Here is an 18,938-nt window from a genome sequence, read left to right as displayed (position 1 = left end):
TTCAAACTTTTAAAACCAAAAGGAAGCACTAGTAATAACTATGCCAGAACAACAGGTATAATCTGTTGTTTACACAGAAAGGGAATGGTAAAGTCATCCTGGTAGGAAACCAAGTTAATTACATAAGAAAACCATATAGTTCTGGCAGATACCTAAATTCTTCCCTAACTACAACAGCTATCTCAATTCCAAACAGAGGAAAAAGTCTCATGTTATATTTGTTAAATCTTTCCCAGAGGAGAACGGATTTAAGCTGGACTCTGAAGAATGGAGACATTTAGAGCAGGTGGAGATAAAGGAAATGAGTTCGAGGGAATAGAGTCAGGAAAAATTATGTTTCATAGATCAAAAGATTTTGTTTGAAACCATCAGAAATGAGAGTTAAGGCAGAAAAGAGAGAATGAGTGCAAACTTCAGCCTATAGACTGTGCAAAAGCTTGAGGAAGGGGTTGACGAGATCAACCCAGAATTTCAAGAAGATTAAAGAGAGGACAGTATAGACTATATTGATTAATATATATAAATTATATAATCATTAAATGTGAATGCACCTCTTGTTTGCTCTGATTTATTAAAGGAGACTTCTTTCTTTTTTTTGGAGGAAGATTAGCCCTGAGCTAACTACTGCCAATCTTCCTCTTTTTGCCGAGGAAGACTGGCCCTGAGCTAACATGCATCCCCATCTTCCTCTACTTTATATGTGGGACGCCAGCATAGCTTTTGCCAAGCGGTGCCATGTCCACACCTGGGATCCAAATCGGCGAACCCCGGGCCACTGAGAAGAGGAAGGTGCGAACTTAACTGCTGCATCACTGGGCCGGCCCCTAGAGACTTCTTATTTGATAAGTGTTTGGTATATCCCAGTAAGAAAGAGAAGTTGAAGGATGTGGGTATGCGAAGCAAGGGGAAAAAAAGTCAAAGATAATTTTGATAGATGAAATCATATACCAGCATTAACAGAATTAAAGAAATGAGAAGCAGGAGCAAATTTGAGAAAATGGTGATGTGTGACATTTCATATTTGTCACTAACAAGTGGTGGTCTGAAGTCCTGGTAATCAGTCAGAGGGCAGTGCAAAGACGGTCAGGCAGTGAAATCATGACCTAGGAGACATTCACCAAGATGTTATAGACAGTATGAAAATAGAAGCGATGTCAGGGGCACAAACTGAAAGATAAGAACAGAGGTGTGAGGGTAGAACCTAAGGAGTTCCCTTCATTTAGGAAGTGGGGTAAGAGGAAATTGTTGAAAGCGTATTTAGTGATATGTGGAAACTGAAAATCTGGGTTTCTGAAAGGAATTCTTTTCCCCTTGACTTTTTTCCTAATTATAGAAGTAATGCATAGTCATTATTGCAAGTTTATTCATTATTCATTATTATAACAGAAACATACAGATAATAAAAACTGCAATCCCACTGTTAATATTTTTATGTGTAATACACAAACTTACTTTAAAGAAACCTCAATAATAGTGTACATTCTGGCTTAAACTTTGCTTTTTTTCCACTTAAGCTAATGCATATTGCCCAATGTCATTAAAAGATTTTCCAAATAAAACTTTTCATAGCCACATCAATTGCACTTTTGGCCAAGCGATATGTGTATATACCCCAATTATTTCTTTCCTCCATTTCAGATGTTTCTAAATTTCTGCATTGTGAATAACTCTTGGATCAACATATTTATATGATTTATTTTTATGCTCATCTCTGATAATTTCTCTTGGGTAAATTCCTGCCAAAAGAAATAATTTCAACTATCTTGCACATTTAAAGTCTGTTGAAATATGTTGTCAGATTTACCTCAAGAATGATTGAATGATTTTATGTTCCCACCAGAAGGCAAAACTTTGCTCACTTTCCCATACTTCCATTAACAGTAGATATTATCTTTTAATAAATTACAATAACATCCTCCTACTATTATTAATTTGCAATGTTTTTTGAAGATGTGACATTGAAAGTTACAATATTCACTATAGTTTATATTTCTTCTTTGATGAAATGCCCTATCATATTCTTGGCCCATTTTTTCCACTAAAGACTTTTATCTTTTTCACATTGATTTGTGAATATATCTTGTTTATAAGAGATGGTAATCCTGTATCATGTACTACATAAGTTCCCTAACACTTTGCCTTTTGATGATTTAATATCTTTTGAAATAGACAGATTATTTTAATACATTCTGGTCTTTCTACATTTCCTTTATGATCTCTTCCTCTTATTTTATGCTTAGAAAGAAATTATCCATTCACATATCAAATCTAACTTCTTTTCATCTACTGTAAAGCCTATAATCCTGACAAGTTTGTTTCCAATTCTGTTTACTCCAATGATCTGTCTAATTGATGGCCTTGGACCTTTATCAACACAAGCTGACGCCTAATTCAGTGCTGGAAATGGGCAGTCACTTATTTTCCGTGAGCAAAATGAAGAAGGAGTCATTTTACGCAGGTGAAAAGGCACAAAGGGATCCTTTCTGAGAACAACTTAATAAGCTTGGTGCTGGAGAAGGACGAGAGCTGCTCTGTAAAGGAACAGACGACTTTTAATGCCATGTTATGGAATTAAATATGTGTGTGTGTGGCAGCATCTCCCTACAACAGGTCTAATTCCTGAAAGGAAAGAGGGAAAAAAAACACCCAAGCTACATTTTCCATTGTCTATATTATGTGCTCTTAGGAGGGGCTCTAGCACAATTTGTGTGGTGTATTGTGTTGTGGGTTGTGCCTCCTGGAAAAGTTTTGTGTGTGTGTGTGTGTGGAATGGGGCAAGTGGAGGACATTACTAACCACGTTATAGGTTTTTCCAGCCTCTAACTAAACACAGAACCAGAACGGATATTCTATTCTACCATCGGCTAAAGGGCCGAGGGTCACTAACAAGCAGGGTATGAAATATTGAGCCAGGTTGTCAGGGAAAACTGAAGCATATCCTCCAGAGGACTGTAAAATTAGGATAAAGTTAGCATTTGCTTGATAGTTTAACCACTGTCTTGTCTAAGCATGGCCTCTCATATTCCCCAAAAACCGGAGGAACCTATAACCCTTCAGAGACTCTAAAAAGCACACTGGATTTTGAGGTAATTTTTAAAATGACAGCTGGCCATGGCCCCTGGCACAGCGGACGACGGTAGACTGGTGATTAACTATGGGACCTTTCTCCACCTGACTACATCTACACACTGCATTCTCTTTCAGGTTTATTCAAGTGCAGCGTTTAAAGAGAAATGTGAGGGGCTGGCCCAGTGGTGCAGCGGTTAAGTTCACATGTTCCACATCTCAGCGGCCTGGGGTTAGCCGGTTCGGATCCCAGGTGTGGACATGGCACCGCTCAGCATGCCATGCTGTGGTAGGCGTCCCACGTATAAAGTAGAGGAAGATGGGCATGGATGTTAGCTCAGGGCCAGTCTTCCTCAGCAAAAAGAGGAGGACTGGCAGTAGTTAGCTCAGGGCTAATCTTCCTCAAAGAAAAAAAGAGAAATGTGAGGATTTAAGAAGTTTGGAACGTGTGAACATAATATAAAAATTACAACACAGTACTTCATAAGATTAAATCTGCCCATGAAAACTAAAAATATAATCTTCCTTAAATGGCAGATCTTTCTCCATTTCACCTTAGCCACCTTTCCATTTCACCCTTCCATAGGCCTTTCCATATATTGAATTATCTTCTTTTGATAGCAGGTGTTAAGACAAAGGTTATAATGCACTCATGTTTAAATAACAAACCTTCCCAAAAGTAAACATTTTTACATGAACAAATTCAATTCCCTCAATAAGAACATGAGAGTATAGAAAAAAAGAATCAGGTAAAAACAACCCTCTGGTGCCTTTTTGATGCAGTGGAACCGTAGTCAAACTCTAAGTCATCAAGAGCAAAGGAATATGGAGAGCAGAGGGCCAGTCTGAGTTTGAAAAGCAGTTCAGGAAAGGAGGTGGCTTTGCTGGGGAAGGAACAGACTGAGGCATTTAAAAGAGGTTCTGCACTGCGATACCTGCAATTAACAGAGGGAAGAGGAAGAAGAAACTAAAGGAGCCTCAGCGCGGGACAAGGTTCCCAGTGAAGGTCTGGAGAGCAGTAGCGAGCCGCAGCTGAACCAGCTCAACAACTCCCAACTCACAGCTCTGAGACACCCCACCGTATGCTGAGGAGTGTGGGAGGTGTTTCAAGATTTTATTGCTGCCCTGGTGATAATGGCAAGACAGTTCAATTTTTTTTAACATATCCCATCATTGGAACTGGAACTGCATTATTCCTTAGTAAAAAGACTTTGATTTTACTAATTATAGTTAAAACACTATTAGTGAGAAGAACAGATGTTTCAGGAAAAGGGAAGAAATGGACTACATATACATATACATGTTAGTAAATATTTCTGTTGATTTGGTGTTTAAGAAAATTGATGTAAAATAATTGAGATTTTAAAACATGTAATTGTTTATCTTTTTTTGCCCCTAATGCTAAAGCAACACCTTAAAAACATATTTTTAACTTAATATAAAAGCTATAACATGAATTTGGTAGGTCCTGCCATTTAAAATAAACCTACTAAGCAGAAAAGAAAAAGTCTGTTGCATGCTTTCTCACTGTTGAAGGAAATAGTAATCTCTCACTTGAAATTGTTAAGATTAAATGTCCAAAGGCGTGTAAAAAGCTCAGCACAGTGCCCGTCCATAGTGAGTGCTTAATTAACTATTCTTATCACCATTTTATTAAGCAGTAGCAGACTCTGAGATACTTGTGCTTTTGGAAATTTGAACTTCACATGACTTAATGCTAACGCCCTTCCACATTTGATTGGAAAAGCTTACCTCTTGCAAATGAGACTCCTTTTTCTTTGCAGACAAATTTAAATGTTTGTCAAGAATAGAATAGTATTTTTCACTCTCCTTGTCAAACTTCTTCTTTCCATCCTAGGGGATAATAAAAACAACAAAACATTCAAATGAAAGGATCAAGACAACCTTGATTTTCACCATCCTCATCAAACATCCAACACAGGCGTTTAATAAAGATTTAGTGACCTTCAACTATGTGCAAAACTTAATGAAGGAGAATAGGAAGAAGGACGTGCAACAAAAGCCATTTGAATCTGTATTCTGCTCTCAAAGAAGTTTATGAAACTACGGTATGGAGGGGGCCAGGCTGCTTCCAGTTGAATCTCTTTGAGCACTTCACAGTTGATTCTCAAGAAGAGATGTTGATCTACTAAGTCTGGGTGAGGACCAAGAAAAAAATGTCTTCTCTAGGCTTTTTGGTGATTCAGAGAAGTTAACACATAACCAGTTTAGAGAGCCACTTGCACAGACTCCTTGCAAGGAATCATATTTCCCAGCCACAAACAGATATTTCAAACAACTCATTCTTGACGGGGAGGAAAGTAGACTTTTAAATGCTGGTAGCTTGAAATAATGAAATAAGACAATTCAAAGTCAAATCAAAAGGATTAGCAACATCTGTATTATACACTTGGAACATAACTCTAATAGCTGGCCTTTGCTTGCCCTTAAAATGATGTGTTTTTTGTGGGAGTAGCTGTAAAGAGGCTGGCATTTTATGTCGGGAGGGGGGTCATTTTACCTTTTACCCTATGGAATGCTTCTGTAGAAAAGCAAACGGAATATAATCCTAAAGGAAATAGGACTTGCCTGGGCATATAATCTTCCCCAACTATAAATGTTATCCACCAGGTACGTTTTTTCCATTTATGAGTCCATATGAAATAAACACTAGGTAACCACACTCATAAATTTCATTGGCCAAAGAAATACTATTCCTTGCTTTTATTTCAGTGTTTCTGGAACTGCAATCTCTGGACCATTTGAATCAGAATCAAGTATTTTTAAGCCTATTCAAAATGCAGATTCCTATTTCCCCCATCCAGAGATTAAGGCATTGTTATTTTTTAAAAGCTCTATGATTACTATCCATACTGCTTTGCTTCATTATTTGCAGAAGCACTTTGAAAGAGGTTACTGAAAAATAATGGATGATGGATGGATGGATGGATGGATGGATGGAAGGATGGATGAGGGGAGGGGAGTGCAGGAGAAAGGGAGAAGAAGAGGAATCAGGGAGAAGACAGGAAGGCCCCTGGTCTGTCTTCTCCATTATTCTGAAGTTGTCAGATCCAGGTTAATCTATCCAGGTAATTCTATTTTGATCTACTGTGACTCTGAACTTTTTCTCTCCTCAATTATACTTCCAGGAACCCCTCAGGATCCAGTTCCATATATGGAACTTTAGAAAGTTAACTGGTAAAACTGTCCTGAATGGGAAGAGCAAGTAGGGTTCTGCTTTAAGAGTTCAAGTCACTTTTAGACAATTTAAGAAGTATCGTTATGTTTATACTTAATAAAAGTAACAAACCTGTAAAAGAGGGGGGGAAAAGTCAAAATCCTAAAAGGATTTTTTTAATCTAAGGAGAAAATGTGGTCCTACTAGGAGAAACATAATTGGAAAATAAAGAATACAATTCCCATCCAAAAAGGGTTCATTGAGGAACTCACATAACAAAATGTGGAGCAGTAGACCCAAAAGGAAGCAGAGAAGCCCAAGGTTTAGGATGGAGGAGCTGGTCCTCTCCACTGTTGGAACAGATACCTAGGTGAATATTTCATCTTTTCATCAGTGGATATTACTCTTTAATCTGGCATTTCCTGCCCACTACTGACATGCTCAATCTACTTTCCAAAAGTCTCTCTCACTAGCCCCTTGGTAGCTCCTGTTCTTGCTCCTTTCTTTTTTCCATTCAAACCATCTCTCCTCCAACACAAATGTTCATTTCTTCCAATTTCCACATATTCAAATTTTATCTGCTTTTAGCAACCAGCTCAAATAGACCTCATCCACAAGTCTCCTCCAGCAACTCTCTCTCCCTTTTGAATGTCCTACAGCTTTGGGTTTCTTATGGTGTTCATGGTCTACATTGTAGCAGAGACATTAATATATAAACCCTATCCTCTTTAAAACAATACTTGAGAGGGTGCTTAATAAACATTTAATCAACCAGTGAAATTCATCTTCTCATAATAACACTGGGTATCATAGTCCCTCACAGACATTCCTTTTGTTCAAAAAAACCAATATCCATTGTAAAAGGGACAATTCTGCACAAATGGCCTTAACTCAAACTCAATGATACATGAATGTTGGGGGCAACCAGCTGCACTACAGTATAGTACACAAAACTGACTCACTTTCATCTTTCGATAGGGGGCTGAAAATTTCTCACTGCGCATTAAAGAAGAAACTAGTTGAAGGAGAAGAGAACACAGCTGTGGTGACTACACTTGTCTCTTTGTTTTCAGTCAGTGTTTGACGGCATTTTGGGAAATGTTAATTCAATGCCAACACATCAGCATTCCTGGCAACACAAAAGTCATTCCCAGAAGCACTTCCTGGACTCTTATTCAAACTCTGGCCCTTCACACCATTAGGCCAGCAAAAAAGATATACTCAAAGGCTCCAATGATGTAGACAACAAAAACATACTCAGTTCTAGCATAAAATTAAAGAGCTGAGTTAAAAGAGGAGCCTACATGAAGGACAAGTGTAATCTCGGGAAGCATGTTCTGGAAAACAAAGAGCACTTCTCCTTGCAACTCACATCTCCCCAAAAAGCCATGGGTTACTGCTCAGGTCAGCCAAGTCCTACTTGGACAGAGTAACTTAACACCATACAGCTACCTCTTATCTCATGGTACTTGTTGTGGAAATCAAGCTAAGAATTTCTCTGAAACCAGTGCTGCAGAGGGAAGGGAAAAACAATCACAAATCTTTGCTAAATGCTGTGCATGATCACTGTCTTCTTATTGTCATGGCATGATTCAAAAAAAACGAGACTACATTATAATGGTATGTTTTCTGTAAATCCATAGTAAGTGTATTTAACTAGGTAATCATTTAAAATGAAGCCACATATATATATGTATATATGTGTGATATGTGTCTGTCTGTGTGTGTGTATATATATATATATATAAATAACAAAATATTTTAAAACAGATCATCAAATATGGCAAATTAGTCCCTGGACCCAATTATAGCTGGCGAAAGTATAAGATAAATTCTGGGTCTGGAATCAATTTGTTTTCCAAACTACAGTGCATTTACTCTGAGCACAACGATATTATCACTTAACTTCTAAAATTAGCAAATGTGGTCATGCCACAGCTTTATTTTACAAACTGAAGTGAGGGGTGGGAGGAAATCACTACAGCAAAAGCTTCAAGTGTCAATTTTGCTTTTAAAGTTGTTCTACCTGACAAGAAAATTGTCAAATATTTATAAAAACTGTAGGTCTACATTATCTTTTACCATACAAAAAAATTAGCTCAAAAGGGATCAAAGACATGAAGGTAAGACCTGATGCCATAAAACTCCTAGAGGAAAATATAGGCAGTACACTCTTTGATATCAGTCTTAGAAGGATCTTTTCAAATACCATGTCTACTATGGACAAGGGAAACAAAAGAAAAAAATAAACAAGTGGGACTAAATCAGACTAAAGAGCTTCTGCAAGGCAAAGGAAACCAGGATCAAAATTAAAAGACAACCCATCAACTGGGAGAAAATATTTGCAAATCATATATCCAACAAGGGGTTAATCTCCATAATACAGAAAGAACTCATATAACTAAACAACAAAAAAAACAAACAACCTGATCAAAAAATGGGCAGAAGATCTGAACAGACATTTTTCCAAAGAAGATAACCAGATGGCCAATAGGCACATGAAAAGATGTTTAACATTACTAATTATGAGGGAAATGCAAATCAAAACTACACTAAGATATCACCTTACACGTGTTAGAATTGCTATAAACACCAAGACAAAAAATAACAAATGTTGGAGAGGATGTAGAGAAAAGGGAACTTTCACACGCTGCTGGTAGGAATACAAACTGGTGCAGCCACTATGGAAAACAGTATGGAGATTTCTCAAAAAGTTAAAAATAGAAATATCATACGAGCCAGCTATCCCACTACTGGGTTTTATCCAAAGACCTCGAATCAACAATTCAAAGAGATTTATGCACTCCTGTGTTCACTACAGCATTATTCACAATAGCCAAGATGTGGGAGTAACCCAAGTGCCCATCAACTGATGAATGGGTAAAGAAGATCTCGTGTATATATATATGTATATACACACAATGGAATACCACTCAGCCATTAAAAAAAAAAGACAAAGTTGTCCCATTCGCAACATGGATGGACCTTGAGGGGATTATGTTAAGCAAAATAAGCCAGACAGAGAAGGACAAACACTGGATGATTTCACTCATATATGAAAGATAAACAAACACAGAGACAAACAGAGATTTAGTGGTTACCAGAGGGAAGGGGGTTAGAAGGTGGGTATATGGGGTGAAGGGGTGCATTTATATGGTGACTGGCAAAAAATAATGCACAAGTGAAATTTCACAATGTTACAAACTATTACAACTTCAATAAAACAAAACAAAACAAAACTGTAGGTCTGTTATGTAGATAAAAAATATTTTAGATAGATAAAAAATATAAAATTGGACACAATTGTTAAAAACAAGCCCAAACCAATGCCTTCCACTGACCACAAGAGGCTATCAAAGATGAATAGACTCTACCACAATATCTAGAAAATCATAAATAGAAATCTCAAAATGTTGCCTGATTCTTTTCTATAAAAGACTACTGCAAAGTTTTGTTTAAACAATTATTTTAGCAACCTTTATTTTAATGTTACCATGCTACAAATTTTTTAAAAAATAAATGAACAGAAAAAATATTTTCTATATTTCTTTAAAGAAATGAAGCACATATTTAAGATTTATGCATCAGGTTTTAAGACAATCTCAATGTTGTAATCGCTACACAGGATATTGCAAAATTTCCCATTCAACTATTTATGTCATCGTGTTAGAACCATTAGCTAAATAAGTACTATCTGCATATTTTGAAAAATTCTTCAAGTAAATGCATAGTAGTAGAGATAGGAATCTGAAGTGTAATAATAAATATCAATAGCTAAATTTCTATTTCAAAAACATGTAGAATTCTGATAAACTGGCACTGTGTTAGACAATGAGAGAATGAGATATAGCCCTGACTACCAAACTCAGCTAGATGTCTTCCTCTTCTGAAGGTGGGATTTACTCACTGTTTAGAATGGCTACCCAGGGTGACATCACCATGTGGGTCTCAAAATAGTCAGATGCTAAGATATTCCAACCACATGCCGCCGAGTAGGAGTTTCCTGAGGCCCAAGAGAGTCCTGGTATCCAGGAACTCAAGTTGTTGAGGATCTGAGTATAGCTTATACCGCAACATTCCTTCTGTGGGTGACTGCACTCAACCATTCCTAATCTCCCCAACCCTTTCCCCACCTTTCCCCTCCTCCTCAATCTGCCCAAACACAGACATTCCAAAAGGGCTCCTTCCTGGGTAGCCGAGAGTATAATTCACCACCTCTCCCCCATTCCCAATTACCTCACCACTACCACCACCCGGTGATCAGATTCCTAAGAACCAAAGGTTTCATATTTGCCTTTATGAGAAACTCCTACAAACTACACCAACAGAAAAACAAACAGATAAATATATGTGAAGGATATGAAGGAATAAGACACAGAAGAGGGTAATAAGCATAGGAAGAGTTTTTCAAACTCATTTAATAACAAGAGAAGAGCAAATTAAAATGTTGAGATATCACATTATATCTATCAGATATTGTCAAGAGTTAGAAAGTTGAACAACACTGTATGTTGAGTGCATTTGGAGATACAGGAACACTTATACACAACTGGTGGCATTGTAGAGGGATGAAGCCTTTCTAAAGAGAAATGTTGCACTATAAGTGGCATATATGTGTGGGCTAAGAACCAGCTTCTGGGTGTACATCCCAACAAGAGCTCACAGAAAAGTCCATAAGGAAACAGAATGAGGATATGCATCTGTGGGAACAGGAAGATAGCCAGGGTATTCACTAGTAGACATAAAATGAATGAGATGCATACCGTGGAGTGCTATGCAGAAGCTAGAAGGAAATATTACATGTGGATGGATCTTAAAACAATTCTGAGTAACGAACACAAAATAGACAAATAATAAAATCATTTATGTAAATTAGAAAGCATACAAAATGATAATTTACAGGAACATAAAACAAAACCATACTCATAAGAATTAAACCTTAAACTCATAAGAACAGTTGCTATGTAAGGAGGAAAATGCACATGAGGTATGAGTAAATGAATGAAATAAGACAGAGCTGTGAACTAAAAAAGAAAACATGAAAAAAGATAAGAAAATTACAAGATAAATCATGAAGGCCAACATCTAACTAATAGAACTACTAAAAGACAGAAAATATAGAGAGGGAATTATCTAAAAAATAATACATGAAAATTTCCTGAACTGATAAAAAAAAAAGGTTTCCATGTTAAAATGGTACAATATGGGGGCTGGCCCAGTGGTGTAGTGGTTAAATTCGCATGCTCTGCTTCAGTGGCTTAGGGTTTGCCAGCTTGGATCCGGGGTGCGGACCTATGCACTGCTCATCAAGGCACTTTGTGGCAAGCATCCCACATATAAAACAGATGAAGATGGGCAGGGACATTAGCTCAGGGTCAATCTTTCTCAGCAAAAAGAGGAGGAATAGTGGGAGATGTTAGCTCAGGGCTAAATTCCCTCAAAAAAAAAAGGTACAATATGTACAAATCATAATAAATGAGAAAATATCCACAAAATATATCATTATAAAATATTACAAAACCATGAATAAAAATAAAAACCTAAAAATACGGTCAAATAAAAATCATCAGAAATCAAAACAATAATGGATCCACAATATCACAGGAAGTTATAAAACAAAAGTGCAGTGGCTTCAAAATTCTGAGGAATAATTAATCTCAATCTAGATTGTGTTTTTTTTTTTTTTTTTGCTTTTCGGTGAGGAAGATTGGCCCTGAGCTAACATCTGTTGCCAATCTTCTTCTTTTTTTTTTTCTCCCCAAAGCCCCAGTTCATAGTTGTATATCCTAGATGTAAGTCATTCCAGTTCCTCTATGTGAGAAGCCACTACAGCAAAGCTTGGTAAGCGGTATGCAGGTCTGCATCCAGGATCCAAACCAGCAAACCCTGGGCTGCCAAAGTGGAGCACACAAACTTAACTACTCAGCCAGGGGCACCCCCCCCAACCTAGATTTCTATATCCAGTCAAACTGTCAATGTAGAATAAAGGCAGAATAAAAACATTTGCAAACATACAGGGTCTGAAAAATTTTACCATTTATGTATGGTTTCTCAGGAAGATACTGAGGGATGTGCTCCACTAAAATGAAGAAATAAACCAAAAAAGACATGAGACTGAGGAAAACAACAGTTCAAAGAGGCAAAGGGAATTCCCCAAATAATGTAATATGAACTTCCATGAAAACAGACAGACTAATAAGCCTATGAACTTTAAAGCAACCACTTATGATGAGAGTTCTAAGAGGAATGTCTGTAAAAAAATAAAATGGAGAAGATATCTGATGCATTTGAACATATTAAGATATGTTTTGTAATTACATCTATGCATTGGGAATAGAGAATTTTACGTAAATTTTAAAAGTAAAGCAATTATTAACTCTAGGAAAAACAAACATGCAAGAAAGGAAATGTAATCATAGAAACTAGTATGGCTTATCTACAAACAATAACTACATTATTACGTAAAGCTTGACCATTGGTTTTTTAAAATGTGACTTATATATTTGGAGGATGGCAGGAGGGGAAATACATATGGAGGAGTAATGGTTGTGGGCTGTACAAGTGCTACATATTCATGATCCATAATAAGCAAGTTAACGTAACAAAGCCTAAAGTTGAAGAAAGAAAGAAATACAAGAGTGAGTATTCTATTTAGGAAAATGGAAATCAAAGTGAAACAATAGCTTAAAGAATTACATGTGGCTGCCTTTGGGGAGCAGAACTTTGGAACAGAGAGACAGAGTTTATAAAGCCTCATATATTATTGCATTTTTACAAACTGTGCTCGTCTTCAGTAAAAATTAAATTCATTCCAAAAATGGGAGAGGAAAAGAAGAAATAACTTAGATGAGATCTATAGAGAGAAAGAAATACAAATGTTGGAAGGGTACTAGGAAGGGAATAGAAATTAGAATTGAAGGAAGAGAAAGTTTTCTAGGAGGGAAGAGAAAGTTTTCTAGGGGTATGCTGACAACAGGCTCACAAATTAGTTTTTCATGAATTCATTCATTAATCTGAGCCTTTATTAAATGCCCCTTTTGTGACTGGTACTGCTGCTCTGGCTGAGCAAGGCTGAGGGGAAAACTGAAAGAAGAAAATCACCTTTCTCAAGTGGCTACAAAGTAGTTCGCATAACAGATCTCCACACACACACCCCAGAAGGTAAGAACTATCATCCTCATTTCACAAACATGAAGACATTATCAGAGACAAAAAGTAATGCGAATAAGATCAGACACTTTATAGTGAATAGAGTAGATAACCAAAATCAATGGTCTAATTCCAAAGCCCATGCTATTTGCACAATAAAATGCAGCATGAAAATTAAGACTGCAGCACTTCATTTTAACTCACCTCCCCTTAAAAAAAGGGTGGGGAGTTGGGGGCAAGGGAGATAAACAGAGTAGAGGGGACATCTGGTCTCTGGTGCAGCATGAACAGAGCTTAGTCACTGCTCTGTCCTAACAAAAAGTAAAACCTGAACAACCTGAAAAATTAACAAGTCTTCTTACATCCATCAGAGTAAGGAGGTCACAGGGCAAACCACTGCTCCAAACATCAGAGTCAGCCAGGCAGATAGAGAGAATCATAATTTAACAGAGCACAAATCTTGGGAAACTCACTGGATAGGAAAACCTGAACTGTAATTGCAGAACTGCCAGAGGCTCAGTACACACAGTCAGAAAGGGAGAAACTCCAGGGGGGCAGGGGTAAACAGGGCCCCCCACAGTTTTGTTTGTTTTACCTCCAGGAGCTCTACTAGGTTCTCACAATGAAGGTAGAGAAAAATACCCTCCTGCTTCCCCAGGGGCTAGGGAGAAAAGTAACCATTTTGAGGAGAAACCATTCTACCAGTGCCTCCCTATTAGGGTTTTATCAGAGCCTAAGAGACCTGGAGGAAGGGAAATATCCAACTCCAGCCCCCTCTAGCTATCCTGTCCTGCATAATGGGGGGATAGGGGAGAGACAGAAGCATTCATGAAGGTCGCAGTCCAAGGGCACAGGCTCACCAAAAGACAGATCTAATCACAGGACTATAAAATACTTTCCCTCCCTGACATGTCACCACCATATTACAGTTGTCCCTCAGTATCTGTGGGGCATTGGTTCCAGGACCCCCAATGAATACCAAAATCTGCAGATGCTCAAGTCCCATATATAAAATGGTGTAGTATTTGCATATAACGTATTCACATCCTCCTATATACTTTATATCATCTCTAGATTACTTATAATACCTAATATGGTGTAAATGCTATGTAAACACAGTCAGGCAGCACATAATGATGTTTTGGTCAACACACCACATATACAAGGTTCCATAAGATTAATATCACATAGCCTAGGTGTGTAGTAGGCTATACCGTCTAGGTTCGTGTAATTACATTCTACAAGGTTCGCACAACAACAAAATTTACTAACAATACATTTCTCAGAACGTATGCCCATTATTAAGTGATACATCACTGTAGTTGTTATATTGTATTGTTTAGGAAATAATGACAAGGAAAAAAGTCTGTAAATGTTCAGATGCAATCAATGTAGGCCTTTCAGTCTGTGGTTGGTTGAACCCATAGATGCGAAACCCTTAGATATGAAGGGCCAACTGTACTACTGACAGCAATTCATTTTACCAAGGACATGATGCCCGGCTATCAAGAAAAAGTTACAAGCTATAACTAAAAGGCAAAATAGGGTTTTTTGTGGTTTTTTAAAGTTAATTAATTTACTTATTTATTTTTTTGAGGAAGATTAGCCCTGAGCTAATATCTGCTGCCAATCCTCCTCTCTTTGCTGAGGAAGCCTGGCCCTGAGCTAACATCCGTGCCCATCTTCCTCCACTTTATATGTGGGACGCCTGCCACAGCATGGCTTGCTAAGCGGTGCCATGTCTGCACCCGGGATCCAAACCAGCGAACCCCAGCCCGCTGAAGTGGAACGTGCGAACATAACCACTGTGCCACCAGGTTGGCCCCAAAATAGGGTTTAAAGAGGTAAAACAAGCAGTCAGAAATGAATGGAAGATTGGAATTATCAGACCAGATTTTTTTTTATTATAATTAATATGATATGGAATCCAAAGGAAAAAGTAGACAATATGCAAGAACAGATGGATAATGTAAGCAGAAAGATGGAAATTCTAAGAAAGAATCAAAAAGAAACGCTTGAGATCAAAAACACTGTCAAAGTAATGAAGAACGTCTTCATGGGCTCATTAGTAAACTGGACATGGCTGAGGAAAGAATCTCTGAGCTTGAATACTTATCAATAGAAACGTCTAAAACTGAAAAGCAAAGACTGAAAAAGAGAACATAGTATCCAAGAATTGTGGGACAACTACAAAAGGTGTAATATACACATGATGGAAATACCAGGAGGAGAAGAAAGAGAAAGGAAGAGAAGAAATAACAAATTTCTGAAGCAATAATGATTGATAATTTCCCCAAATTAATGTCAGACACCAAACCACAGATCCAGAAAGTTCAGAATCAAGCAGATTAAGTGTCAAAAAAATGACACCTAGACATATCATATTCAAACTGCAGAAAATCAAAGATAAAGAACAAAAAATCCCAAAAGTAACCAGAGGAAAAAAACACCTTACTTCTATAGAAGCAAAGCTAAAAATTTAAGCCAACTTCTCCTTAGAAGCTATGCAAGCAAAAAGAGTGGAATGAAATATTTAAAGTGTAAGGGGAAAATCCCAATAATCTAGATTTCTATACCCTAAGAAATTATCCTTCAAAAGTCAAAGTAAAACAAAGCCTTTCTCAGACAAACAAAAATTGAGGGAATTGGTTGTCAGTAGATCCGTCTTGTAAGAAATGTTAAAAGAAGTTCTTCAGGGAGAAGGAAAATGACATAGTCAGAAACGCAGATCTACATAAAGAGAGAACATCAAAAAAGGAATAAGTGAAGGTAAAATAAAGACATTTTTCTCATTCTTAATGGATTCTCATTCTAACAGATAAAAGTTTGTTTAAAATAATAGCAACAATATTTTTGATTCTGTATGCTTATGTACATATGTATGCTTACGTATAAGTGAAATGAAAGACAGCAATGGTATATGGGATGGGAGGAATTAGGAGTATTTTGTTATGATAAATAAGGTATTTGCACTACCTGTGAAGCAGTATAGCATTACTTGAAAGTGGATTTGGATGAGTTGTAAGTGTATATTGCAAAGTCTAGGGTAACTACCAAAAAAAGTTTTTAAAAAATATAATTGATATGCTTAGGAGAGAAAATAGAATCATAGAAAATACACAATTAAAACCACGAAAGACAGAAAAAGAGTGGAAGACAGAAACAGGAACAATGAATACGGGCAACAAATAGAAAAAACAATAACAAATGTGGTAGACATTAATCCAAGCATTTCAAAAAACATTTTGAGTATCAACAGTCTAAATATAACGATTAAAATACAGAGACTGCCAGATTAGATCAAAAAAACAAGACGCAACTATATGTTGTCTATAAGAAATCAATTTTACACTTAAAGATACATATACATTAAAAGAAAAAGGACAGCAAAAGATATACCCTGCTAACACTAATCAAAAGGGAGCAGGAGTAGCAATATTAATTTGAGACAAAGCAGACTTTAAAGCAAAGAAAAGTATCAGAGATAAGAGGGGCATTACACAATTATAAAGAGGTCACTTCTTCAAGACATAACAATCCTTAATGTGTATATGTCTAACAACATAGCATCAAAATATGTGAGGCAAAAACTAATAGAATTGCAAGGAGAAATAGATGAATCCACCATCATAGTTGGAGACTTCAACACTCATCTATTCAAAATAGATCCAGCAGGCAGAAATCAGTGAGACCACAGGAACTCAACAGCACCATCAATCAACTGGATATAAGGGACATCTACAGACTACTTCACTCAACAACAGACTACACACTCTTCTCAAGGTCACATGGAACATTCACCAAGATAGACTACATTCTGTGCCATAAAACACACTTTAGCAAATTTAAAAGAATAGAAATCATACAATGCCTGTTCTCAGACCTCACTGGAATTAAACTAGAAATCAACGACACAAGATAGTTGGAAAAAAAATCACGTAGAGATTAAACAACACACTTCTAAATGACACATGGGTCAAGGAAGAAATCTCAAGAGAGATTTAAAAATATTTTAAAATAAATAAAAATAAATTTATAATCTATATATATTTTATATATAATTTATAAAAATAAATCTATAATATAAAAATAAATTTATTGAAATTTGTGGGATGTAGCAAAAGCAGTGCTTAGAGGATAATTTATCGCATTGAAAAAACAGTAAAGGAAACAAATGGATGAAATGGGGACAAAGGGAAGAAAGGCAATGAAAGACAGGAGAAGTAAGAAGCAGAGGAGGTACTTATAAAGCTACTTTAGACCTTGGGAGAGACAGAGAATGTTGTTGAAAGTTTTCGATGGTTTTCAATTGTCAATCCTCTCTTGGACTGTCAGAAGACAAGGAAGACTGGAATCAGGAGGGTGGACAGTGTCTGGAGTGGCTATAATCTTATGGGCTCTGGCGTGACATCATGGATAAAACTAAGGTTACACAACTCTGCATACCAGGCAGGATGTTGGGAAAATTACCCTGGGTGAATTTAGGGATTTCCGAGTTACAGACATATCTTGGAGATCTTGTGGGTTCAGTTCCAGACCACTGCAATAAAGCAAATACTGCAGTAAAACGAGTCACACAAATTTTTTGGTTTTCCAGTGCATATAAAAGTTATGTTTACACCACACTACAGCCCATTAAGTGTGTGATAGCATTATGTCTAAATAAACAACATACATACCTTAATTTAAAAATACTTTATTGCCAAAAAATGCTAACCCTCATCGGAGCCTCCAGTGAGTCATAATCTTTTTGCCAGTGGAGGGTCTTTCTTCAATGTTGATGGCTGCTGACTGATCAAGCTGATGGCAATTTCTTAAAACAAGATAATGAAACTTGCCACAACAATTGACTCTTTCTTTCACAAACGATTTCTCTGTAGCATGCAACGCTGTTTGATAGCATTTTACCCATAGAACTGCTTTCAAAATTGGAATTGATCTTCTGTCGCTACTTTATCAACTAAGTTTACATAATATTCTAAATCCTTCGTTGTTTTTAACAATCTTCACAGCACCTACACCAGGAGGAGATTCCATCTCAAAACACTACTTTCTTTACTCATCCACAAGAAACAAATCCTCATCCATTAAAATTTTATCATGAGATTGCAGCAATTCAGCACATCTTCATGCTCCACTTCTAATTCTAGTTCTCTTACTATTTCCACCATATTTGCTGTTACTTTTTCCACTGAAGTCTTGAATTCCTCAAAGTTATCCATGAGGGTTGGAATCAACTTCTTCCAAACTCCTATTAATGTTGATATTTTGACCTCTTCCCATGATTCACAAATGTTCTTAATGGCACCTAGACTGATGAATCCTTTTCAGGTTTTCAATTTACTTTGCCCAGATCCATCAGAGGAATCACTATTCATGGCAGCTATAACCTTAGAAAATGTATTTCTTAAATAGTAAGACTTGAAAGTCAAAATTACGCCTTGATCAATGGGCTGCAGAATGGATGTTGTATTAGCAGGCATGAAAACAACATTAATCTCATTGTACATTTCCATCAGAGATCTTGGGTAACCAGGTGCATTGT

General features: G+C 36.9%; 1 protein-coding gene across 2 annotated transcripts in view; it reads right to left on the bottom strand.

Moving 5' to 3' along the window:
• Positions 1–18,938, bottom strand: part of ARHGAP42 (Rho GTPase activating protein 42) — a 262,092-nt gene that overhangs the window by 65,604 nt on the left and 177,550 nt on the right. For both annotated transcript variants that reach the window (XM_046637528.1, XM_046637529.1), the window contains exon 5: positions 4,819–4,920. In XM_046637528.1, coding sequence (XP_046493484.1) covers positions 4,819–4,920 — 102 coding nt within the window. The remainder of the gene's footprint in view (positions 1–4,818; positions 4,921–18,938) is intronic.

This window comes from Equus quagga, chromosome 14 (genome assembly GCF_021613505.1).
Source record: "Equus quagga isolate Etosha38 chromosome 14, UCLA_HA_Equagga_1.0, whole genome shotgun sequence".
NCBI lineage: Eukaryota > Metazoa > Chordata > Mammalia > Perissodactyla > Equidae > Equus > Equus quagga.
Note: the sequence above shows the minus strand (reverse complement) of the source record. Positions and strands in the feature narration are given on the sequence as shown.